Source organism: Rhamphochromis sp. 'chilingali', assembly GCF_963969265.1.
Source record: "Rhamphochromis sp. 'chilingali' genome assembly, chromosome: 2".
Lineage (NCBI taxonomy): Eukaryota > Metazoa > Chordata > Actinopteri > Cichliformes > Cichlidae > Rhamphochromis > Rhamphochromis sp. 'chilingali'.
Window position 1 is genome coordinate 14,783,512 of NC_137930.1, and position 26,944 is coordinate 14,810,455.

Below are 26,944 nucleotides of genomic sequence, written 5' to 3' on the forward strand. Positions count from 1 at the left end.
GATTAAAAGATATATTAACTGTATCAAAGTGCGTTCAGGGATTGCTATAGTTAGGTCTGTTACATTGCTAGGATTATCACTGAATTCATTTTCCTTTGGATCAGCCCTTCCCCTTGACCTCATTTTCCATCAAAATCAAGGTCAAGGAGGTAGGCTGTCACTTTTGGAGTGTTCAACACTGCATTAATCTCATGTTTAGCTTAGCATGTTTTGCATGCCGATTTTAGCAGTAATTATATAATAATAATGGATTGGATTTATATAGCGCTTTCTAAGGCACCCAAAGCGCTCACTCATTCACTCTCACATTCACACACTGGTGGAGGCAAGCTACAGTTGTAGCCACAGCTGCCCTGGGGCAGACTGACAGAAGCGAGGTTGCCATATCACGCCATCGGCCCCTCTGGCCAACACCAGTAGGCGGTAGGGTAAAGTGTCTTGCCCAAGGACACAACGACCAGGTCAGAGTCCAGGGATCGAACCTGCGACCTTCCAGTTACAGATACGCTTCCCAACCCTCTGAGCCACGGTCGCCCATATACAAATGTTCCTTTACAGTTAAATGGCTTTCCTGCAGCAACTGCACCACTATTTGTTGAGGAATGTGTTTCTAGTAGTGGGAATTTCCATGTATGGATATGGCAAAGGATTTGTGATTTCCATGAATTTAAAGTTAATTGCTGTATTATCACAGACAGATGTGTAGATGTAATTGCCAACATTCAATAGTAGACCGACTTCATCTTGTTTTAACATCAGTTTACCAAATCTGCAGCACTAATCTCTGTTTTTGAAGCAACTGTTTCAGAGCAATAAGTTCATTGCAGTAATTGTAGTTGTCAACCATCCTCTTAAGCTACAGTTACTCTAGTTAAGAGAATAGAATCAGTTACATACTGTCGGTTTGGCCAAAACTGCCAACAGAGCAACACCACTAACATGAACTCATTTTACTCGTCAAAACAAAGCCATTGTTTCGTAAAAAGAAGAGTTTTATTTCATTTTTAACAAAGCCCAATACAGATTCAAAGCAAAACTGGGGAACACTGGCAATCTCAATCCAATCGTTTTTGGGACGCCAACACCAAAGAGGAGCTTCAAATAAAAAGGACAATAAAACAACAATACTACCCAGAAATGGGGTAAAGAAATAATGGTGCACATTGTCAGACTTAAGAAAAATTGACAAAGGGAATCAAAATGTTCATGCCAGCAGCTGCTGAGGATCTAAATGTCAAATATGAGACACCTGTTAACAGCTTTGGAGGAAGGGAGGGGAAGAAAAAAGGAAAAAAGACAACTCCTATAAATGTGTTACATTTAAAGTTGTGAATGAGTAATTTGGTCAAATGTGTTAAAACTAGTCTGTGTGTAAATAACGAAAATTGTGAATTAAAACTAAGCTTTCCTCTGTGGTTTGTACATGTAGACCGTTCCCAAGAGAACAAGTTGCGTCCAAGATGGGAATTAAAGTAAACTGTCACGCCAACAAAAAACGGGAAACTATCAAAATCAGATTCTGTTAATGTCTCTACAACTAGTTTTCTACAGATACGTTCAACAGATTCACCTGACAGCTGTGATGACATGTTGAAGGGTTACAAAATATATTGTGAGTAATACAGTTTGTGATTTTTTACGTCATAGTTTACGTGGTCTGGCGCACTTGTATCGTAGACTTGTAAAAGCCAAATTTAGGGTGCGGGAATAGAGCACGTGGCTTTGTTTTCCTTCTTTTAGGGGTTATGAAATATTAGGTTACCGTCTGAAATGAGCCGATCCACCCATGTAAACACAGTGATTTTCTGATACAGAAAAAATAGTAAGTGTACAATGCATATTGATCTTTAATAGCAATATCCACCAGTTGAAAACACCAGTCTGCTTTGATATATTCTCATATGGGAACAAATATATTTTATAACAAAATAAATCTATACTGTTGTTTCTGTGATGGTAGATAAGGGTCGTACAATCCCATCAGCCTGACCTTCTTTGTCCATTTTAACAAAGAACTGCATGTAGGCTTAGCTCTGTCGGAAATAGTACTTGTGACTAAAGCAGCTCAAATACTCAAAAGGCTCTGCCTGAGAAGAAAAAATTAGTTTGAAGCCAAAAAAAAAAAAAAAAGAAGAAGAAAAAAAAAACCTTTTCATCTGTATACCAGTTGTTAAAGTAATTTATAATAAAGTATGTTTCTATCATCTTCTAAAAATCATAAGCATTTTTTAAACTGTATCTTGGCATTTTGACAAAATATCCTCTTGGATATTTACACAGGAACAAAAAAATACTTTTCAAGCACTAAAACAAGCTTATATTGTGGGTTTGCAACAGAATAAAACAATTCTGAAATAAAAATGGAGAAAGGTTTGCATAGCAGATCAGGATACAACTAAAGAGGAACAAATCCTTTTTGGTACGAGTCATGACTGCACATTTTCACATATGTACATGAAAGAATAGTCCATTCATAGTTTCTCCCTGCCCACAGTTCAAATCAAGTTTACGTATGCACTGTAATGCTCATCAGTGAGAAGGCAGAGTGTGGGTACTTGTCCTCTCTGCTCTTCTAATAAAAGTCCATAGGAGTTTCTTTTGTGAAACTTTGTTTTGTTTTTTAAAAAGTGCCATTTTGCTACATTTGTCAGCTGATCCATGGTCTGCTACTGAACAGTTAATACAAGCAAAGTGTTACACAGCCCTCCAATATCACAGAGTTTCCTGATTCTATGAGATTTGGTCACATGGACAGTCTCACACACACACACACACACACACACGCGCGCGCGCGCACACACACACACAACAGGGGAAGAAGGGGAAAAAGGAAAAACAAAATTTGTAGCCGGTGAGTTCTGTTGCGATTTGATAATCCAGCTGGTAAAGCTTTTGGGAACAGGGGGAAAAAACAAAACAAAAACAAGCACCATAAGGAGAAGGCCTCAAATGTCCTCCGCTGGGCGAGTTCAGCAGTGTTCGCTCGATTCTGTGCTCCCACAAAAAGCAGAAAGGGGAAAAAAAAAAAAATCTACATTCAGACTCGCCTCAGGCTCATGGTTTAGGCAAAGTCACTGAAATGTTTCAGGCTTTGTTGTGACTTTTCCTCCAACTTCAAGTCCAAGTCCGGCTATCGAAGCCTTAATCATGGTGGTCGAAACATGTCTCCAACTTCCATGGGGCCTTAATCGTCAATATGGATACGTCCGGGTCCTCATCGTCTCTGTTGAGCGTACACAGGGTACGCTAGTGTCACATTCAGAGAGTCATTGTGCTGGACCAAAGACGTGTGCTGGTAGTGAAGAACGAGTTCTTTTAATGAGTTGTACAGGTTATAAGGTTCAGCGAAGCCGTACCCTGTGGGGGTCTTGTTGATGACGCAGTGTTTCACCTCGCCGTCCACACTGCAAAGAGAGGACAGGAGTCACAACCTGCTGTGATGCTCTCCATCAACTTTAAAAGTAGTTCATTCAGTGGTGGCTGAAGCCGTAACAGCAGGAAGACATTTCAACACTAAAACTGCAATTCTTTGCTACGTAACAGCCAGATACGTACACCACACTGCAGGCGTAGCATCCCGCTTTGCTGCTGTCTCGAACCAGGAATGTTCCGTCTCTCTTGCCCTGGAGGATCGCCTCCGCCTGTAAGCGATTGATGTTGCCCAGCTTCCAGGTTCGCTCATCATGATGAGGAAGGTCTTCATCATCGTCCACCATAGAATATTGACTAAAAACACAAAACAAATATAAGTTGTCATGAAAAATGCACATTTTTTTGTCCAGCGAGTGGATGATTGACACTCGCTAACTTACTCTTCTGTGCTCTCGTTCTTGATTCCCAGCCACTCGTTGAGTTTTTTCTGCCTGACTCCCTTCTGGGTCAACCACCTACAAAGAGAAAAGTCATGGACATTAGAAAGCAGGACAGACCAATTTTGATTTCCCTCAGAGGGAAGACTAGTTTCCGATGTAGCCAGGATGCTGTTCAGGCGCTGCACTTACATGAGATACTGGTCTCTGGTCTTGCGGAGCTGGATGAGGTCAGGCTTGATGCTGTTCATCCTCTTGTCGATCTCCCTGTAGTCTGCTGCCTGTTTCTTCAAGTCTTCTTCCAGCCTGCGCTTGCTGTCTACTATTTCACTAATCCTCGATTTCAACTTCTCGTAATTTCCCATGATCCTGGAAGGAGAGGAAAAAAAGGATGAGTTCTGAGCAGAGCAAGCATTTCGTTATCAGCTGATGCACAACAAAGTGTGGTCTGCTCTTACCTCTGAATCTCTTTTTCATTGCCTTCTCTCCTGAATTTCTCAATATACTCCTTGCTGTAGCGCTCTTGTGTTTGGCATTGCTCCTCGAATATTTTGATAGTTTCATTGAAAGCCTCTATCGCCGTCCTTTTCATTTGGATTTCCTGCGAGCAGAAGCACAGTGTTAAGCACTTGACCTACAAACACTGCAGTAACACTCTTGATCCTAGGTGTGGGGTGGTACTCACTTGTGATGTTCTGGTGTACTCTTCATAGAGACGGTCGTACTCTTTGTTCTTTTCTTGGTATTGCTGGTGGTACTCGCAGAGCTTCCTGCCCACAGCTTCGATGTTGTCCTCTTTTACCACTTGATCCTGAAGAAAGAGTCATAGTCAAATACAGGAAAAAGTTGAGGTTCAACTGCTTTAAACACGCAGGTGTTTTAATTCTGCTGGGATGCATTGAGCTGCCACCTCACCTGCTGGTGTTTAGACACGGGGTACAGCAGCTTGACGTCTAGCTTGGGGTTGTACTGAGCCAGGGACTCGTTGCGATAGTGGTTGATGAGCTCGACGACTGAGTTGAAGGTTAGTGGATCAGAGAAGCCATATTTACCATCTCGATGGAATATCTTGATAAGCTTGTTGTTTCCTCCTTTCCTGTAGACGAAACAGCAGCGGCGGTTAAACCAACAGGTCACTAACTACAAATGGATAAACAGTCAATTTGAGGAAACAGAGGACAAGACACTTACCTCAAAGTCAGAGTGTAGTCTCCGTGCATTTTTGTAGAGGCGTCCCGCACCAAAAACGTACCATCTGCAGTGTCCCTCAGTTTCTCATTGACCTCCTCCCTTGAGATGTCTCCCCAGTACCATTCAGCATCTTGTAGCGCCATGTTGTTGTTCATACCGTTGTTAATCACAGATGTGGGCTTGGGTGGCTTTGGAGGTAGAGCTGCAGGAAAAGGCAGAGAACACAGAATGTAAATAAATCGACTACAACGCGATTAGGCTTATGAGTGTTTGTGTTAAAATAAAGCCGACTCAGAGCTCGAGATCTGGACATTTTAAGGCAGATTTTTAGGGGAACGCTTGCACTGCCTTTAAAATGTTTACTTGATCTTCTTGTAAATAATTAAAAATACAAAAAAAAAAAAAATTGCTCTTTGAATTTATTTAATATTTCAAAAGAATGAACCCTCATCTGGATAGGCACGTAGGCACACATGCTCGTTCGCATGCATCCTTTTCCATGAATTGGGTTGTGGGGAAAGGAAAAAAAAAAAGAAAAAAAAAAAAAGGCTTCCCATGTCTAACAGAGAGGCAGCATTGGTGAGGCAGTGGGAGGAGAACTGAAGCGTGAGTCAGGGAGAATGAATTTCATTCAAGAAATGGAGCCATCTATAAATATTTCCAGCTCCTAACGCAGCAGTGAAGCCTTTTTCATGCAGGAAAAAAAAAAAATGCAGAGAGAACAGCAGAAAAAGATGGCTGCACAACATTTTACAGTAAAATAGGACAGACTGAAATCCTAATGACCCTTTAAGCCTTTACCAGCAGGATAACCAGATTCTCTTCTACCATCAGTAAATCAATTAAACTCTTAAAGCTGGAGCTCACCGTGAAGCTACCAGTAGCAGAGATAAGGTAGTCGGCTATTTTTAAACCCCACAAATCTGCACTGCTGTTGTTCGCTGCCACTGCATTCACAACCCTCCTGCTGCAATGGACCTTGCAGAACTTTGCACGCTGAAACCACAAGCACTGTGCACACAGCTACAACCGTGACATAGATTTCAAATGTTTCCATTCTGCGCAAATGCAACCTACCAATCCGACCACAGCGCTTCTCTGCATACCGCCTGCCTTCCAACCTGATCACACTTTGTCTCCAGATTACTAGAAATTTCTAACTCGCATGAAGAAACCAGGCTTCTAAAACCAGAGCCAAACACCTCCACAGACAGACAACTTGCGCTGATCCAATCTCGCCTCTGCTCCACACAAATACTTTATTACAGCCACTTAAACACGTACTTGAAAAGCCATTAAGGGCAGCTTGCTCAGTAACGTGTTACATCACTTACCACAGCCAATCACACAGGGGGTCTGTCACCAACCGCTCCTGCATCTTTCATTTCCTGTGAGCGATGAGGTCATTGTAAAAGTGTCGCCTTTTTAGAACTCTAAATAGATAACTGAAACGACTGCGTCTCTGCATCAACCAGCACTGCGTCCCGGTGTGCATCCATCTGCGAAAGCAAGCGTGCCGCATCTCTCTGCTAGCAGAGGAGAGAGAAAGGACCTGCTCCCTGTTCCATGCTTCTCCTCTGTCATCCTCTCGCTCTCTGTTCAGCTTGTCCACTTGCTCCCCTGCAGGTTACTCGGCCCCTCCTCCCCGCGAGTGTCGTGCGGACATTTAGTCCGTCCCACTGCTGGCACTCGTAAAGCCTACTCTGCTGCAGCAGCACGTACGCAGCTAAATTATAATGCCTGGCCCGGTCAGCGGCACCCAGAGCTCCAAAATACGTCTATAATCCCACAGCGTGACGCTCAGCACGACAGGGATAGCTCCCTTGATTTCCTGAGTGAAATTAAAATAGCCCCAGTTCTTGGTAAAGGTAGAAGATTCAAGTGAAAGCAATCGTTGTCCTTAGTTCAATTGAGGGACAGTTGGTGGAAATTTTAGACGCTTAAGTTATATAGTTCACATCAACTACAAATGAGGAAAAAAAGAACAGGTTTTAATGTTTGAGTAAGACCTAAGTGAACAAACCTGTTCCACCGCACTTGGATAGAAAAAAAAAATACAACAGTGGATTTAAAAAGACTTTAACATCAACTAGCCATTGTCCACCATAGCTATAAACTACTTAAATGTTCAAGAGCCTCTTTTGTCTGATCTTAATGCAGAGGTTCATGCGCACTCAAGTATGGCCCATAACTCATAAGCATGAGCAGTTGCCCGAGGCAAGTTTGCTGCTAGCAAAGATTGAAGTCTTACTAAAACACAAACCTATTATTCCTGTTCTGTCTTTTCTAAGCTGTGACATTTGTGTCTTAATCTTACGCACGAGGCCCATTTCGTTATAGCCTGAAGGCAAACGCAGCAGAACACACAATGTTCCACTTTTGACACCTTTATAAGACAAGACCTGAAACATCAAACTTACGTTGCAAGTTGTGCATGTCTCGAGGAATCAGTTCTCTCTTCTTTGCAGCTTCTCTTTTATTCCCAAACAATAAAGTAAATCCAACAGAGTTAGTTTCAAGTCCTTCTGTAAAGCTCCATTTCATAGTTTAGACCAGTGAGTACATGGACGTGGTCTGTTTTAATTCTTAAAAGGTCACGGCTTTGTGTGCCTCTTAATGAAATCCAGGTAATCCGCTCGACGTGAAGCAGGTGCCGCATGCGACTGTCTCACTGACTGACTGCTCAGTTCCTGCTGAAGGTGCGGTAAAGGGCTGAGTCTCTCTGTCTTTCCCTTTCTGAGCCCTGTGAGGCGGAGGCCTGCTCACGTGTAGTCACAAAGTTAATGATTAGCAGGAGCTGCTCCAGTGTCGATGCAGCCTGTTCTGAAAGCAGCCACTTGTGCCAGCTGCGTTGGTTTGTGTGTCTCTCTATGCTCTTTGGTCACTCCCTCTTTCTGTTTGTAAAGGCGGAGGCTTGGGGGTGGGGAAGGAGGGGGGCAGTCTTATGATTAACTTGCAAAGTTTCAAATATTTGCTGAGTTGAGCACTTTGAGACAGGGAGGACATGTGGACATCCACTGAAGGGGGAGGCAAGTGGCCCTAGAACTACAAGCAGCCCTGAGTTAACAAGAAGTGCTCTGTGGAGCAGGCCGACTTTCCAGCCAACCAAATCTAAGTGGGCCTTTTGTCGCTTACTTAAAATAGGAACGCAGTAACTGGGAGGCACACACACACACACACACACACACACACGCGCGCGCATACAGGTCATTCACAGAAATGCATGCATGTTCCGTACATGTGTGTTTAGAAATTAGGTTATTTACCCGTACTATTTGCATTAGACAGGTGACTGAAACCAGTCTGGCCCGACTAAACATTGCCATGTGTTACACTGGGTACAGTCTTTATGGGTATGTGCAGAACCAACAAAAAGCATTTCAGGGTTTCTCTCTTGCCTGCCCAACCATTCAGTCAGCCATCCATCAAGCCTACAGCCAAAGAGCTCCCTGCAGGTGCAAATCACTGACAGCTGAGAGCAGACCATGCACAGGAGCGTTATAAATAGTCCTAACAGGTAATAAAAAGTTTAAGCAGCCACAGTCAGTGCTGGGCCTGCCAATGACACCGCTCCCAACTAGAGCTGTAAAAACAGAACTGCCATGCAATGCTCTGCTGTCTCAAATCACCAGACCAGCTTTGTCTGTATGCAGTCCACTGCAGTAACACGAACAAAATCAGACTTGCACGAATCTGTCATCTATACCGTTGGAGGCACATGCTACATAACAGCAAAAGCCAGAGTAGAGACGAAAAAAATTAAAAATGTGCTCCAAGAACCACCCAGAATCTTACTGAAGATTTTACATCACATGCAAATTCCCCAATGTTCATATTCATGAGGCTGACAAAAATAAAGCTAGACAGAGAAATACTGTTCTAACACAAGTTGCTACTTTGTAGTCATTAAATTCCAGTGAGAACCTTTTACATAATACATAATACCATTTCATTGCATATAAAAAAAATTAAAAAAAAAACATTCATCTGCAACATGGAAATATGCTAGTTCAGAAAGAAAACTTTTCATGCTTTACAAACTGAGAAGACCTAATTCAAACCACTCCACAAAGACTCAACTAAGAACACTTGTTTCTACTAATAAGCACATGCTAAAAAAAAAAATCAACTCGCTTTAGCGCCATAATATGAGTAACTTTCCAATCACTGGGTACTTTGTGGTTCCCTACAACTGCAGCAGCACTAAGTCTCGACCCTCCTCTTCAAGCTATTAATAGCTCAGGTCTCAGTCAGTGCTGTGCACAGTCAATGCAGAGCAAATTTATGTTCTCCTTTCAATGTAAATCCTGCACAAGTTCCTTACAGCTTTCAGTTAGATCAGTAATGCAAAGCACAACATCCTTTCCATCTACTTTTCCTTTTTAACTGAATGCATTTTTTTTAACCGTTTACTTTCATGCCCTGAGCACCCACAGTAGTAGGAACAGCAGTAGTTTTGTGATGGGTGAAAAATCGAGCGAAAATACAGCAGTCAATTACCTGGTGCAGCTTGACTGTCACTCCACTCACTGGTCACCAGAACCTCAATGATCTTGATGTGAGAATCCAGACTGGGTTCACAACTGTGAGGGGGACAAAAAAGCAAGGTAAACAAAGTTTGTTTCAGAGCCAAGGTGACAGTCAATGCTGCTCTGTGCGGTTTTCAATCAGATAGCAATTCAGGCTTAGCTACTTTAATTGTGCCGCACAGCTGGTAAGCAAAAAAGCTCCAACCTACATCCGTGTACAGCTAAAACACATGAATGTGTGATACACTGCAGTGCGTGTCTTGCCATTTCTTGACTAAGCCTGCATGCTTATCTGTCTGCTGACTGAGTGCCTATCTTTTACAAACCAAAATATGCAGTGCAGCATAAGCCTTACACTCCCAATACCCACCTGGTGGCCTGTTGTCTGAAAAACACAGGGCTGAAGATCTCGCCCAGCGATCTGGCACTGAGCAGGTTCTTGGAACCGTTTTGGCACACTCTAGCAAAATGCCTTAGCAGACAGTGGAGAGTCAGCCAGTACTGGGGAGGACGGCCTGGGGCGCTAGCAAAGCGACGTAGTAGCTGGGCACATTCCTCAGGATTCACCACCTCTGTTGAAGATGAGAATAGCCAAAACGTTCAGGAAGACAGGAGATAAAGTGCCCTACTTTAAAGTCTTCTGCAGTTGAAAAGCAGCACAAAATGAAAGCTCTCTTTACACAGTAAAGAAATGGAAAAAGGAGTCATGTGCAATAAAGACTTGGAAACCGCAGAGACACTGTGTGGTTGACAATGAGCATAAGGTACACTGGCAGGTGATTGGCTGCTCAGAGATGCTAGAGATAAACTTTCAGGCTTGTTTTAGTTCCTATTAACCGCAGATATCCTGTTTCTGGCCATGTGACAGCAAGAGAATGCATAACACTGAGAATTTCTTCTTTTCCCCTCTGCTTGCAACAGACAGCAAGACTAAGGTTAAGGAAATGTGCTAAAATACACAATTAGAAATAAATACATAGATTTCTATTTCTTATTTTCTTAAAGGACCCATAGATGTTTTAGAAAATAAAAGCTAATTTTACACAAACAAAAAACAAAGAAAAAAGAAGTCCTCAGACACAATGGGTACTGATGAGGTCTTGTGGTTTAGTGTTCATGAGTACATGATGTTCAGCAGCAGGGCACGAGTACATTACGTCAGCACTTCTCTTTAGGCCAACCTGTACAATCAACAAATGACCACTGAAACTGTGAGGGAACCTTCTGTTCTCACCTTTAGCACTGTGAACCATCTGAGCATATATTGCAGTGGGAATGATGGGTTGGGGAAGATCCTGCAAGTACCTACGCAGACCGTCACACAGGACTGGAAGCTCCAGGTGATCCAAGTCTGCAGATGGGGGGTCTGAAATGCAGAACGGCACAAAGACGCACGCTTGAACTCACTTCAGTAAAGTTAGGTTTAACTATAGCACAGACTCTTCTGGGCCAACAGACTCTTATGCACACACTTAGAAACCTTTTTTTATGCACCCCACTCATTTTTTCCACTCAGACTTCCTCTTCATATAGGCTTATAAAACACATGATAAAAAGAGCTACTTACCACAATCAAAATACTGCCTGACTTCAAGTCCAGCACCAGCGTTAAATGTTCTATATAATGTGGGGTTATCCAGACCTACAAAATAATTAACGAAACATACTGTAGAAACATAACATGCCAAATAAATGCCAACAAAAATATGAAATTGATTCAGTCAAGCTCACCTTTCCTCTCAATTGCTTCAAGCAGTTTGATCAAAATGGGTGGAGCAATCTCTGGAAGGGAAAACTGCTCCGTCAAGTCGGGCAAGAAGAAACCTAAAGATCGTTAAAAAAATAAAATAAAATATTTTTTAAATAAATAAAACAAGCAATTTCAGTTTGTGTAAACGGAGTGAAAATCCTCCCACCAAGGCTTAGTACAAATCCAGCGTCATACCTGTGAACCAAATTACTCAGTCCAATAAATATGCTGGCACCACACAATTTGCTAATAACAGTTGAATAATTCCATTTTAGCACCCCTGCCCTTCCCAAAACACAAAAGCCAGCAAAGCAAGAAGAGAAAATGTTTCTACATCCAACCTATGCTTTCCAAATCAAACAACAACACAATCACGACCAAGACAATCAGTTGCCCTATGCTGTTGGCTGTTTGCAAAACAGACACGGCTTTAAGGGGATTTCACTAAGCTCATTTCTTCGAGGTGAGTGCTGACAATGGCTGGTTTTACTTTCAAAACTGAGTCCCACACAGCAGAATTTAGTTACACTTTTTGGAGATTGTTCTATTTTTTACTCTTATGCTACTGTACCACAACGAATTCCCTTTGTAAGATCAAAAAAGTATCTATAGTTTATGTGTAACTAAATAAAGATAACTGGCCAGTCAGTTAAATACAGTTAATCCTGTGATGACTGTTCATGTGACCTTAAATGGTAAGGGGCTGCCATTCATCTGAACCAGCAAAGACTCATTAGATTCTTGACTCCTCAGAACTTCAAAGGAAGCAGGTACAAGACCAATGAAGTGGCTTCAAAAGTAAAATGTGAGTATTTATAAAAGGCTGTTTCAACAGGAGGTACTGAGCACTGAAGTTAAGGTTTGGCAGACCAAGGAACTAAGCAAATATCCTGTGATATGAGGTAAGCCAGGTCTGACTTTTTTTTTTTTTTTTTTTTACTTATTTTTCCTTCAGAACTTTGCACCCAGGTGTGGACATGAAAGCAGGAGGGGAGTTGGCAAATCTAAATAAAATCTTCGCCAAGGCATATTTTGAAAAGGCTTTTTTCCTGAAAGGCTCAACTGTTCAACATCAGGTCTGCAGTTTCAAAATGCTGCAAAACTATGAATGGGACCCTTTCTCTTAACATTATTTTTTCTTTCCACCTAAAAGTGATTACTTTTTTGAATCAGGCATTAAAGGCCAAGTACTGGTGTGGCTAATACATAGACGCATAGGGGTTATTGAAAAGCTACCCTTTTGCATGAAAGAGGGTTCAGTCAGTTAAATAATAAATTCTGAACCACATTCTCTGGCTAGGGCAGGACCCAGGCTGCCTTGTTGTGTGTCAAGTACATGTATTAGTAAAGCCTTTCAAACCAGAGAACACACAAAAATCCACTTTGGACAACTGGTCATCTGGAAGATGTTATTGGAAATACAAACTGAAAGGGAATGGAGGGGGGAGGAAGGTTTCTCAGAAGTTGGTGTTCCATCTCAGACTTTGCAAAGTTTCCTGAAATAGAGATCGAGACATGCAGTGCAGCCATCACACACCTTGGAAATGTAATCTTTCTCCCAGACAAGATATCCAACACGATCTTCCTTCTACAGCCAAAAGGTTTTCTGAGAAACCAAATTCACAACCTGAAGTTAAATTTAGAACACTGACCCACCCGTTGTCACAATGTTCAAAAAGCACATGACAGCACGATGCCTGGAATTTTTAAACAATAAATCACAAATATGTGTAAGGAACAAGCAAATTTTCACACATTTACTTAGATTAAAAAACACTCAACACTTGAAAATGATTAATACATTGATATACAAACAGCTGCTCGTACTTCTGCACAGCTTGGAAACAAACCAAAAAACAAGGAGAATCTTCCAAGTGATCCTCCAGCCTATTTATTCCTACCACAGTCAGCCTCTGAGGGACACGGGTCAGGAAGGATATAGAGTTGCTTCTTGGTACTGTCGACAATGTGATAGTTTCGGCACCAATGGAATTGTATCAAGTAGCCGAAGAAATATGGCGGAAATGCCACAAGGTATCAGTGATGATTTCTGAGATGCCTTGGCATGAGATCAAGGCTCAACGTGCCCATACAGGCCAAACCACAGAAACATAAAGGGGAAAGGAAAAGAAAGAAGAAGAAACCTATAATTGATGTGTTCATGGAAGGCAAATTAATTCTAGAAAAACTTTGTAAAAATTGGTAATAAGTAAAAATTAGCTACAGTAAAAGCTATCCAATTCTTTTCTACTGCACATAGGTATACCTAACTGTGATAATGGCACAAGGTGAATGCAGGTTCTGCAAAACTCCTTACTGCAGCTTATGCAAACTGAATCTCCAACTCTCTCTGGAAAGGTAATTTTAATTCTATTAAACAAACAGGGCCCTCTATGTTTTACAGTAGCATTACGGCACTATTAACACAATGTGCTGGCATTTTGCTCCATTTACAACAGCTGACAGGCTACACTTCCTCAGACTCTCTCCAAGACTTGAATAGAAGCTGGTTTCTGTGGTAACTAGGGTATGGAGACAGAGGCCCCTTGGACGTGCCTCTACACGTCTGCATGTTTGGCAGACCTCATGATATCCCCCAAGGCCTCAGCCCGTCAGTAGTCAGTTAGACAACCGCAGGTTGAGGAAGTCGATGCAGCTGCCACTGGTTCTGCTGTGGTGTGGGGAACAATCTGTCCGGCTCAAACGGCACGTCTGAGCCGAAAGGACTGTGGGCAGAACAGAGCTGGGGCACTACCAGTGCACTAAAGATAGCGCTCACTTTGGATAAATTTAGAAGGCTGGAAAAAAGGTCTAGCCAAGGCACATTGGTGATAGATCACCACCTAACACATTTTAAAGTAAAAATTGTGCAAAATGTACAAAAAAAATTTCAAAGTTGTTTGTCTCTACAGTAGCATTTAGTAAGACTAGGTGCAGCTAGTTTATAGTATTACCAAAACCTAAAACCTTTGCAATGCCAAATTCTCTGGATTTTCTGTTGGCATGGGCAGCACTAACATGTCTGAGCATGACTGTGCTGAATAGTGAAGCCCTGAGCTGAATTAGGAAAAAGGGCAGGCAATGTCTCCTCCTGCAGGCTGGGAGATGAAGTGCAAAAGCAAAGTAACAGCCAATGAGGAGACTGTTGCTACAGCTTGGCAATTAACCCTATGAAGCACAGAGCATCAGTGAATCGCAAAAGTAATGCAAGCAGCCAGTTTCCCAATGTGAGATCAAATTTAAGAACCAATGAAGCCTCTCACATCAAATTAAAATAAACCAACTCCAAATCTGATAACTTAAATGGCTTGAGCACAATTGTACAACCTGCACTACTGCCTCACTTTAAATTATAAAGTAAAAGGATGATTAAACAGTGTCTTCATTCAAAGATTAGCCACTTTCAATGTGAACTAGCTTGTAATAGTGCACGGATTTATTAAAACCACAGCTAAAGTATATTATTTAATTTGAGAATATATTTAAGTTATCAAAAGGTCAAATCAAAACAGGACTAAAACTTTTTATTTTTGTTTGTTCTGATGCAAAAAGCCAAATGTCACCAGGGACCATAACAATCATAATCAAATTATTTTTGTTGGTTGGCAAATCAGAATCAGAATACTTTATTGATCCCTGGGGGAAATTATTTTTTGTTACAGTGCTCCATTTTAAACCAACAAAATGACTTATTCAAGAACTTCACCAAGTTGGGCTTGAGCATTTCCAAGAAGAGATCATCTTAGCCTTGCACCTCTAATAGTATGAAAGTGGGGCATATCATGATGGCTGCTTAACCGCAATAGTTTTGAGATATGCAACTGCAAAGGCTCTTTTTCTGATGACACATTAAGAGGCACAGGAGGGAAAACACAAATATAGCAATTCTTGCCTTAACAGAAGTGACCAGGACTTTTGATGCAAAACAATGCAAACAAACTTCCAGGACAGATATAACTGAATGGAGGAGATGATTTATTGTGTCCACTCCTTAATGCAATGCAACATCTCCAGTGCACAAGAGCTGCCCGCACACCACACACATAACTTTCCTGGCACCAATGAAATTGTGTTACTCTCCAATCTCACCTTTGTTTAATTGCACAGAGTCTGTCTGCTCCTCCCTGCCTTATTTGCTTGCTCCATTTCTTAATCCTGCTAGCAGACATGCTCCGACTCCCGTAAAGAAGATTTGGCAATTCAGACTTCAGCCTCTGAACGGCCTCATGCAATGAAACAGTTATGCACACTTTGATGCACACAAGTCTCACTTGCTTAAACACACAATTTTTTTTTTTAATGAATCTGTTATTTTTTGAGTCCTAGTCTTTTTCCCTGTCATATACTGAGCAGCAGTAGAGTTGTCCCCTTAACTGTAGTGTCTATAACCTCAGTCTGACATTCTCTGAGGCAGACAGAAGGGGAAAAAAAATAATTGTCATGTCTGGCACATCCACACAGATTAAGAACAGGTCAACCCCCCCCCCCCCACACACACACACACACACACACACACGTGTCACTGTTATTTAAAGCAGTTTAACAGTTTTAAGCAATGCTTAAAGTTCCTCTTAATTTTACATTTTAAACCGACCAGAGGAAAACTTAAATGCAAACAGTTATTGAAGCTACTACATTATTTGTCTCTGCATCATATCAGTTTACAATACAAACCACCCATGGAGAAGGCTACAAGAAAAAAATTAATTGATGAACACTAGATGGGAAAGGGTAGCCGGTTAATACAGACTAAACTTTAAAATGAAAAATGAAGGGACTGCTCAAAAGTAAACTGATAACAAATGGAAAAACTAAAAATGTGAGAGGAAAAACAACTTCGTCATCTTAGGTTTGAATCGGGATGCTAAAACAAACAAAAAACTAACAAATCGCCTTTCTTTAAGGACAGTCAAAACTAAATTTTATTATATCTGCAATTTAATGATGTGGATGCAAATTTCCTTTGTCACGTGGGCTGCTTTAAACACACTGCATGTGACAAGGCTCCCCTCCCCATTCTGGAAACTATGACAAGTCATAATATATTTAAATCCAGCTCAAGTCTGAGATTCACAGGCACTGAATTTGTCAATGACACGCTTCTCACCTCTGACTAAAGCTTTTTTTTTCCTCTCCTCTCAACAGCTTCTAAACATACTAATATTCCACCTAGTACAAAAGTCAAATACATTTCCTTTTGCCAGCAGCTTGTCCACTCATAACAATGACAGCACAGAGCAATCGCTAGGGTGCTATTCATCATCCACCCATTTGTTGTATAGCTGTATTGTGCGTCGAGATACAGCAATCAGCACTTAGCACAATACAGATTCATCACAAAGGTACAAATCAGTCCACTATGCAGTCTGTACGTACCCCCGACTACCAAATTCCTGGCCCCAGCTGCCTTTAGTCCCACAGAGGAACACTACATCAGAGGAAACTATCACACGATAAACTTCTGCTGTGCTTATTCTGCTGCTGACTTGGATGGATTTAACGAACTGTGACTGTGCTCTGGACAAATGAAAAGAGTATACCAATTTGAAACCTACGCCAAAGCCATTACATGTATAATTTAAGAGAAAAGTGAGCTCTTAGCAAAGGGGGGGGGAGCAAAAAAAAAAAAAAAAAAAAAAAATGACACTACCAACAGAAAGTGTATTCAATCCAGCAGATGTCAGCCTGAGTGCTAAAGAGGCCCCGAGAAGGAGAGCTGCATTATCTCAAACTCCAGCTATGCAGAGTGCTCTCCCTGAAACGTCTCCTCTGTACAGGCTGCACTCAGCCTTCCAGTAGCCAGCACAGATGCTCCATTAAGTACATCCATTACTAGTTATAAAATCCACATTTCATTTTTTGGTAACCAAAAAAAGTCTGCATACACACCAGGAGGCATATTTAGCAGAAAGCTATAAAACATTTCACTGCATTTTTTTTTTGGATAAATACTGCGTACTATAATGTCGTGCACATGAAAACTTCAAACATACTGATAAGGCTCAGACAAGCAGGGGAACACAGCCTGCCATCAAATATATCCTTAAACAAGACCGAGCGTGTAGGCTGTACCTAGTGATAGCGTGCAGAGCAACAACCGGTTATTCATACTTATCTAACGTTTTGGGAAAAGAGGGGGGAAAAATGCTGATGCTGGCCAACAGATGGGAGGAGAAAAATAAAGTAATTACACACTGAAAACACAGAACTGAAAACACAGAGGTTAATATTAGGCCATAACATAGTCACTGTCTAAACAAATTTAACATGCAACGTGCTTGTTGGGCATCAGGAATTACACAATTGGCTACAGACTAAAAGTAGCTGCTTGTATTTTTTCTTTTAGTACTATGACTCAGTTAGCTTATTCGAAATTCCACCTCAATTACTTCTTTTTCACCATTAAAAGCAACATACTAGACGTGAAAGGTGTGAGAAGTTTTTAAACTTGGAGAATTTCAGTTTGGGAACCAACTGTGGATTTTTTAAATTAAATCAAATAAGCAAATTGAGCTCTGAGCTGGTTATTTGCTTTCCAAGTTCTTCTGCTTGGCAGCACCACACATGTATATTCAGTTAACTGAGAGGCCTAGTAAAAGGAGCAACACTTTAATGTTGTTGTTTTTTAAAGAAAGGCTGAATGCTGGAATGAGGACTAATAGTTTCCCAGCCCAGCCCTTTAGTCTCTCTCTTTCCCTCTCCACATCTGCTGCACTCATGTAAACCCCCCCTGTGGCTAAGGGAGGAGAGGCCCCTTTCCAAGCCCTCCATTCTCCACCCTTTTCCTGGGACCAGAGCTGATGGTAGGAGCTATCAAAACATTGAAAAAAAAAAAAAGGAAAAAAAGGAGGAAGAAGGAGAAAAAAAAATCTGGAGTAGGAGGAAGGGAGCAGGATCCCTTGGTGGTGGGCAATAAATCACAAACACTCCGAGCAGAAGACCCTCTTCAAAGCCCCCTTGAGCATGCAGATCCCAAGCTCCTCCCAAAGCCTGCAACCTACCCCAATCCCAGCTGCAGCCCCTCTGCCAAGCCCCCAGCTCCACTTCAGCCCTGATCCTCATCCACCCATCCTGAAACTAGCACAGGGACTCTCTTCCCCTTTCACCCACAACTCTGGGCCCTTTCTCCCCCCCACCCAGGACACAGCAACTTTTCTTCTCTCAGTGCTACATTCACACTTGGCAGTGCTGCCACTCAACCACAACACATCCATTCAACATATGCCCCTTTTTTAACAAAAAAAAAAAAACAAAAAAAAAAACAAAAAAAACAGCTCCTCATTCGCACTGTAGACCACAGCAAAGAATTTCACAACAGCACCACAAATGGCCTAAAAACTAGAAACCTGGCGACTACAGCTGCTCTTTAGGTGAGCAAAAAGCTTCAAGTGCACATTAACAAGCCACAGAGTCTTTAAAAAGACGAGTTTTAACTGCAGTTCATAGTTGCGGCCTGAGCTGTAACACTGACTCACATTTCAAAGGGTCATTTTGAACTGCAAACATCTCGAAATAATTTTTTTTTTTTACCCACCAAAAGAAAAAAATTAAATTAAAAAATTAAAAAAAATAATAATAATAATATGGAGACACCCCCCCCCCACCACCACCAAAATATTTCAGCTATAACTTAGATATTCTGTGATGTTAGTAATATGTGATTGATATTTTTACAGATTTAACAAGGTGTTTAAAAAAAAGACCAGAAAATTATTGGTTACATTACTTTTTTTTTAAGCAAATTATAGTTTAAATGATGACACAATCGATCAATTTTGCTTGAGCTAGCTTAACTGCCCCCCTGCTACCAGTGTATACATTGAGCTACACAGGTACGAGAATTGCATTCCCTTAAGATGCAGTTTGAGGACAAAGATGGATGATCTCGGCTGGTAACATATGGCTTGCAGAAAATGCTCTGGTGTACTATATCCAGCATAAACACCAGAGCCCGTGTCCTCTGGGACTGAGCATGGTTCACATTCAGTGCAGCTGTACCGCACCAGGCAGAGTTGTTAAACAAAACCCTGTTTTGCAGCATCAGCATCCTGCTGATAACAGATTCACAACTCTGACTTGCTAAGGTTTTACTTTAACACTTAACTAGTTGTCTGTGTCAGTGGACTACCAGAGAATGCACAAAGCGACATAAAAGGGTTTTTTGTTTTTTGTTTTTTTTTTTTTGGGGGGGGGGGGGGGGGGGGGTTTAATATTGCTAACATCAGTTTACACCCTCAGGATTTTAATACATTCAAATTGTCACAATTAATAATAATGTTAAGACAGATTATGAAAACTGTTGTAGCTTAAACTAGCAAGTTATACAGATAGCTCATGCATTTGTCCCCTTTTTCGTACAGAAATCACACTGCCGTGTATTATGCTGGTAATCCAGGAAAAAAAAAAAACCTTCAGAACTTTGAGATAAAGGAGAACACCCATGAATTTGATACCAATAAACATGGTTTAACAGCTCTTGTTTAAACTCACCTTGTTCTGAGTCCGAGTCCATCTCTGACTTGAAGGAGGAGGCTGGAGCTACAGGTAAGGGTCTCAGGGGCCTTGGCTTGGGTGTAGGGGGAGAGATCCATTTCTTCCCAATGTACTCTACATAGGTGCCAGGAAAGTCCCCTTTTTCCTGAGTGGTCTCGTTAAAGCCTGGCAACCAGCCAATCTCATCTGGCCGCTGCTCCAGGCCATCGGTGACCCCAAGAGCCACCAGCTCTCCTTTGCTTACCAACAATATATCCCCAACATGCAGATCAATGTCCTCCTCCCTCTCTTTTTTATAATCATAAAGTGCTCTGTACTGATACCCTTCAGCACTCATGTTTGTGTGTTTAATGTTCACTTGTAAAGATGAGTCTGAACCAGTCTTGTTATTTTTAAGGGTTTTTTCTGAGTAACTTAAGCCCAGCTACTCATTTGCTGGTTAAAATGGCTGTTGTTCCAACAAAGCTACAATTTATGATTTTACAGTGAAAACAGTCTCTAGCTTGTCTTCATTCTTTCACAGTTCCCGTCTCTCGCGAATAATTTGCAGCTCTCTTGGTGTGTTGCCTCGCAGTATGTACCCATCAGTAAATGGCCTGCAGCCGTGATCTTGATAATGCTGCCCAGACCTGTAAGATGAGAGGAAAGAGCATTTACAACAGGCAGCACAAGACTATGATGGGCTCCTTACAATGCCCAATGTGAATGAAATGGGTTATGCCAAGATTTTACAATATAAATACTGTAGAAGTCTGCAACTTCTCACAGTAGGCCCACAGTATACAGTAAATACATTTAAAATGTACACTTTTATAATGATACGCCATAATGCATTTGTGGCCCTACTTTGTCACATGGCTTCCAAATCATGTCTGCAACAGTTTTAATGTGTGCCATCACTGACCCACTCAGTATTTTTTTTTCTTAAATCAGCTGCCAACAAAATAACTATTAAAAAGTAAATAATTTACTGAAGAGCAGACTCCATATTGATGACAGTGTAGTTTTATTGGAACATTACAGTTTCTGGCACACTGAAATCGACTTCTCTGCTGCCCTGCCAACATATAGTGGGCTAGCGTTAGCATTATACTTGACAGCTTTATTCTAATGCCGACAGAGTTATATAAATAAACATCACCCTTATTCATAGGTTTAGAGTTGTAAAACGCGCAGGGAGCGAATTTGTGCGTTTAAAAACGTATGCATGGGTCCAGTTTATTCTGCTGGCGGCTTTACAGCCCTGCGGTGCAACTTTACAGCCGCTGCAAAAATGTCGGGGGAGTAGTCAGCTAAGTTAGCTAGCCAACATCAGCCTGCTGCTAAACTAAACCACCACCTAATTAGCTATCAGCTAGAGGAAAACAGGATAAGGGTTTACTAAACGTCTCTATTTAAAACCAGAATCAGATAGCTTAGGCTATTAGCAAGGTTAGAGTTGTAACGAAAAAGTTAGCAGAACAGGGAATTGGGAAAAAAAATAAAACTTCAATGAAAAAAAGGAGTGCATGTTAAACCGAGGATGATGATGAGTCGCTTTAAGTAGTTTTAAATAACTCAACAAAATTTAAGTACTTAACAAGAACACGCTTTAATTGTAACTTCATAAGAAATAAATTCTTTGTAGCGAGGTTAAAAACACTGGAGAGCAATAACTTACTCGTACACGGATCCGCAGACGAATGCAACGAGCCCTCTTTCTTCCACACTAAAACACTTCCAATTCGTTATTAAGCTTTAGATCTGCGATGTGCGAAGATTTAATTGCAGCCGTTGGTGGATCTCTTACGCGCACGGTTGAAAAAGAAAAACTCTCGGCTCGACTTTAAATCCGATTTAATGAGAAGAACAAAATGTTACGACCTACACCCTGCCGACGTGACGGAACAGCTTCACCATCCAGAACAAATGTTCCCTTGAACGTCGCCTCTACGACCAACAAGGGGGCAAGCACAGAGCGGCATCTCATTGGTCCATCTTTCTGTCAATCAAAAACGCCTCATAATCTATCCAATCGTATTCCTGTTGTGGTGGGCACTCCCCTCTCCGTGTACTCTTGCAACTTGAAACACCTGTGGAAATTACATAACTTTTGCACGCAGTCCTGCCATTACCTATGTTCTGTTGGCTGGTGAAATTAAACATCTAGCATATTTTTTCCAGAGCTGTATGATTTTAAATCATGCACACTAAAACAGTGTGAAACTAAAGCATAAAAGAGCAAAAATATATTGGGCTGGCCATATTCTTTATTGGCTTATTTTTTAATCCACATCTTGAACCTGAAAACTGAAATCCACTGAAAGATATAATTGGTATATGGTAGAGTTAAACTTGGTGTTTCATCACCATAGTTTCACTTTTTTGTTTCTATAAATCATGATATCTCCTCAGAATGGAAGGTCCCATAATCTCAGTCACCATTAGAAACACATGACTGTGAATGTGGGTGGCCTAATTATGACAGGGAAAGAAATCCCTTATCAAGCATAAACCCTACTGTCCCGATTGCGCTAAAAAGAGACTGTAAGCAGCTTTGTGCAGGGCTAGGTGCCTGTAAGTGTTTCCACTGTCACACAGACATCAGGGGCCATGACCATTCAGAAAAGAGGAAGTAGTGTAGAAATCAGGAGTTGATGGTGTTGAAACTAACAGTAACTCGGAACTTCAAGCTGCTGATTGACATCTTTTTGACATCTTTCCTTGAGTCATATTAACATGCAAAAACAAGCTTTAAAAGTACAAAATTTCAGTCCACTATTACAACACTAACAGGAAATGTAGCTTTCTTCCTTTTCAATGCAAAAGTAACTAACCTGTGTCCACTGAATATTAAAGATGGGTTTTATATTTCTGCTGCAGATGACAGAAATGAATATTTGAACCACCAGACCATATAATCCCTCACTGTGCCAGCACCACACCTCATCCCCTGATTAAATAGTCAGGCTCTGGTGACCCATCTGCTCCCCCTGCAGATAACCAAACTACACCTCTGCCATAGCACATTTGCTGGACCGGAACTTGTTGATATTTTCCCAAAAGAAAAATTAAGAGTAAACCATGCAAATGTGGATTTCATGGTTCCCATAAATGCCTTATGGCTTATTGGCTTGTTTATGCAGCAGAATATCACACAAACATGCCAAGTGGTGTTTGCTCCGAATGAGTAGTTATTCATTATATGTTCTTCACTGCCACAAAAAGCAAGTGGTAGTGTAAATTTAGCAACCATGTTTTAGTAAAGACATAGTTAGAATTTAAGCCTTTAAACTTGTTTAAACTCGTGTTTCCTTTTTCACAGGGAATATTTGCCTGTCATTACAAACTGCTGATATTTCATTTGTTTTCAGTTCAACTTTTAATTCAGTTCAATTTAGTTTTATTTGTACACTATCAAATTACAACAACAAAATTTGCCTTAAAGCGTTTCATATTGTAAAGACGTAACAATAATGTATAGAAAACCCCAACAATCAGATGACCCCCTATGAGCAAACACTTGGTGACAGTGGGAAAGAAAAACTCTCTTTAAACAGGAAGAAGCTCAGGATCAGGGAGTGGCAGCCATTTGTTACAACCAGCATAAAACAAAAGCTTATCTTTTTCCAGCTTATCATCACTATCATCATTTGCATCTAGTTTGACCCACTGTTGATCTTTTCCGCTTTTTAGGGACTGTTTTCCCTTTATGCAAAGCTCAGAAGCTCGGAATACAAACCCTCTTTATTATTCATGACAACCTGCTCTTTAAATGGATACTGAATACTAGGTAATTATTGTGAACTTGATCGGTTCTGCTTTGAATATTTTGCATTTATATTGTATCCTTTGAACAGTTAAAAATATATGAGAGAAACTTTGCTCATTTTGTACTCAAGGTCCAAGCAGTCACTTTACCAGGGCTGGACTGGGATAAAAAAATCGGCTCAGGCATTTTGACTAGAGACCGGCCCACCAGGTATTAAAGCCATAAAGCCTTTGAATGAAAACAAAGGCTGTTGTGACAGTGATGCACGCTGTCTTGTTGGTATATGTATGATTTCTATACATTTTATGTCAGATAAAAACTTTGGTTGTAAGATTCAGATAATTATTTAATAAAAGCAAGACATTTTAAATTAGAATAAGAAAGAAAAGTAATTCTTTGTGCCCCCCTTTCCCTGTTAATGCCCTACCTGCCCCCCCTGGCAAAACTTTGCTAGACCCGCCCCTGCACAGTTACAAGCTGTCAGCTACTTAGAAAAGGATCCTGGTGTTATTTGTCTCTCAGAAACAGTTCATAACTTCCCTTCAACTCATTCCTGTCACCTAAAAGGTAAACCTGTTTCTCCATCACCTGTTCAGCTCTGATGATTCAGTAAGGACGTCTCCTGGTTTCATCTTCATGTTTCCCTCTCACCACCAGAGATGGGCAGTAACGCGTTACTTGTGACGCGTTACTGTAATCTGATTACTTTTTTCGAGTAACGAGTAAAGTAAGGGATTACTATTGCAAAAACGGTAATTAGATTACCGGTACTTTCCCGTAGGAACGCTGCGTTACTGCGTTACTAAAACCCTGATTTTTTTGCAAGAATGTCTCATGACAGTGACGTAAGCGAGTGCGCCGTTAGTGACAACAGCTGTGTGCAGATCAACAATGGATCATATATCGAGTGTGGAGAGAGTATGAGAGTGCAGCGTTTAAAGTGTGGAAGTACTGACCTTACTTTGAGTTTGATTCCATAAAAAGTGACAAAAACATTAGTGTCCGTTGTGCGTGGGAAGAAAACTTCTTTTTACAGCGGAAAAAAAAACCCTAAACTTCCAAGCAAGCACGAGTGTGCAACGATGTAATGGGAAACTCACAAAGAAGCTCACGGATTCTTCAACTGACCGCGGCACACCTGCACCAGGGTAAACCTCCGCCTACCGTAGTCCTGCTTTACAGGTGAAAATAGAGCAACAGGACCGCTGAGTCTTTGACTTTATTTGTGTTCTGCTGTGTTTTACTTGCATCTATTTGAAAGAGTGAGTGTAAACACAAAAAATATTTTATTTTATGTGCTGGAATGTGCAGAAAATAGGTTTAAATGTTAAACTAATTTATTCAACTCAGAGAATGTTGCATATAATTAAATTTTTGCTTGATGCATAAAGTTAAAAGATTAAAACTGATAAAACAAGTTAAAAAAAAGAGACTTTTCCATTTGATTACATTTTGTATGATGGATTATGCAGAAAAAGTAGAATTGGGCTGAAAGATCTATCGCTTTATCACCTTTTCAGGTTGTAAATCGTGTTTTTAAAAAGTAACTAAGTAATTTTGAAAATAAGTAATCAGTAAAGTAACGGGATTACTTTTGGGGGGAAGTAATCAGTAATTAGTTACTGATTACTTTTTTCAAGTAACTTGACCAACACTGCTCACCACATATCCAAACCAATATCAGGACCAGCAGCTTTACAGCTGTGGCTCCAGCAAACATCAGCTGATACTAGAAATTGATATTAAATAAATTCTAATAACAGCTGATCAAGCTTAAACGTGCTGCTGTTGTTTAGCGCGACATCTGCTGGTTTCTGCTTTCTGGCGCAAAGTGGGCGATAAACAAACAAGAGAGAAAAGCCGATCAGCTGATCATTGATCAGTTTCATGATTGAAGTAGCAACAGGAGAGGGAGGGGAGAGAATGAGAGAAGAAGAAACAGCTGCAGCATAAAGACACAGAATAACTCCAGCTTTGTGTCTTTTTCTATCCTAGCTGAAGTCCGGGACAAACTGTGTTCCTTTTCAGCTCAATACGAAACGCGTAATATTTTCTCTGAATACGGGACGATTCCGTTTTTTACAGGACGGTTGGCAATTCTACTAACTAAACTTATGAATAAAATAAAGTTCACTATCTGTAACATCATAGCACCCACACAGCTGTATAGAAACTCTGTCTTGCTAGCTAGTACGCAGTAAGACTTATTGTAACTGACGGTAAAAAGTCAGCACAACAAAAATAAATTCCACCTAAACTTGGTTTCTATCTGACCCAGATAGACTGCAGGTCATAACTTCTTACCTGAAGTTCAGTTCACCTGACACTCGGACCGGCAGCCGCCTCGGGTCTCTCCTCCTCCTGCCTCCCCTTTGCCTCATCCACCTGTTGCCTCTGTGGAAGCTCCGCCATAGCCACCACCAAACAACTGAGTTATTTTTACACATCGACCAACATCTGGCCAATCTACCACCCGCATGCTTCTCATAACCCACTTCCAACCCCCGCTTAACTTAGCGTAAAAATTTAAAGGAAGGATGGAAGCCTAGGTATTTTTGTGTGTTTGTTTACTCTTAATGTTAAAATAATTAGCTACTAACTGGAACTTCCAAATGTAGTGAAGATTATCTAATTTCACACTTAAAGGAAGTCATAATTTTTGATTTCCAAAAAAATCCAGGCATATAGCAGAGGGGATTATTTCATGCTTCAACAGCACACTTTATTTTTAAACAGTCACCTCTGCTTGCACTGGGGCCCATAAACCAAGACTATGCAGTTTTATCAAAATCCTGCTCCTCACATACAAGGTCTTAAATAATCAGGCCCCAATCAGGCCCCCATTATCTTAATGACCTTGTAGCACCATATCACCCCATTAGAGCACTTTGCTCTCGCACTGCAGGCCTACTTGTTGTTCCTAGAGTATTTAAAAGTAGAATGGGAGGCAGAGCCTTCAGTCTTCAGGCCCCTCTTCTGTGGAACCAGCTTCCAGTTTGGATTCAGGAGACAGAAACTATCTCTACTTTTAAGATTAGGCTTAAAACTTTCCTTTTTGCTAAAGCATATAGTTAGGGCTGGACCAGGTGACCCTGAATCCTCCCTTAGTTATGCTGCAATAGACGTAGGCTGCTGGGAGATTCCCATGATGCATTGAGTTTTTCCTTTCCAGTCACCTTTCTCACTCACTATGTGTTAATAGACCTCTCTGCATTGAATCATATCTGTTATTAACCTCTGTCTCTCTTCCACAGCATGTCTTTTATCCTGTCTTCCTTCTCTCACCCCAACCGGTCGCAGCAGATGGCCCCGCCCCTCCCTGAGCCTGGTTCTGCTGGAGGTTTCTTCCTGTTAAAAGGGAGTTTTTCCTTCCCACTGTCGCCAAAGTGCTTGCTCATAGGGGGTCATATGATTGTTGGGT

At 41.1% G+C, this 26,944-nt stretch overlaps 1 protein-coding gene across 2 annotated transcripts; it reads right to left on the reverse strand.

Moving 5' to 3' along the window:
- Positions 1-977: 977 nt before the first annotated feature.
- Positions 978-21,672, reverse strand: pik3r1 (phosphoinositide-3-kinase, regulatory subunit 1 (alpha)). Of its 2 annotated transcripts, XM_080875459.1 has the most exons (15): positions 21,433-21,672; positions 19,770-20,401; positions 11,261-11,353; positions 11,097-11,171; positions 10,764-10,895; positions 9,900-10,101; positions 9,501-9,583; positions 5,001-5,202; positions 4,725-4,905; positions 4,495-4,620; positions 4,268-4,410; positions 4,002-4,178; positions 3,813-3,887; positions 3,556-3,726; positions 978-3,404 (listed from the first exon to the last, which is right to left on the reverse strand). In XM_080875459.1, exons 2-15 carry the CDS (start codon positions 20,107-20,109, stop codon positions 3,215-3,217), a joined length of 2,190 nt encoding a protein of 729 aa, XP_080731585.1. In that variant the 5' UTR covers positions 20,110-20,401; positions 21,433-21,672; the 3' UTR covers positions 978-3,214. The 2 variants fall into 2 exon arrangements, with proteins under 2 accessions (XP_080731585.1, XP_080731586.1); XM_080875460.1 differs by lacking the exons at positions 9,501-9,583; positions 9,900-10,101; positions 10,764-10,895; ... (2 more) ...; positions 19,770-20,401; positions 21,433-21,672 and adding an exon at positions 7,421-7,835.
- Positions 21,673-26,944: the final 5,272 nt, after the last annotated feature.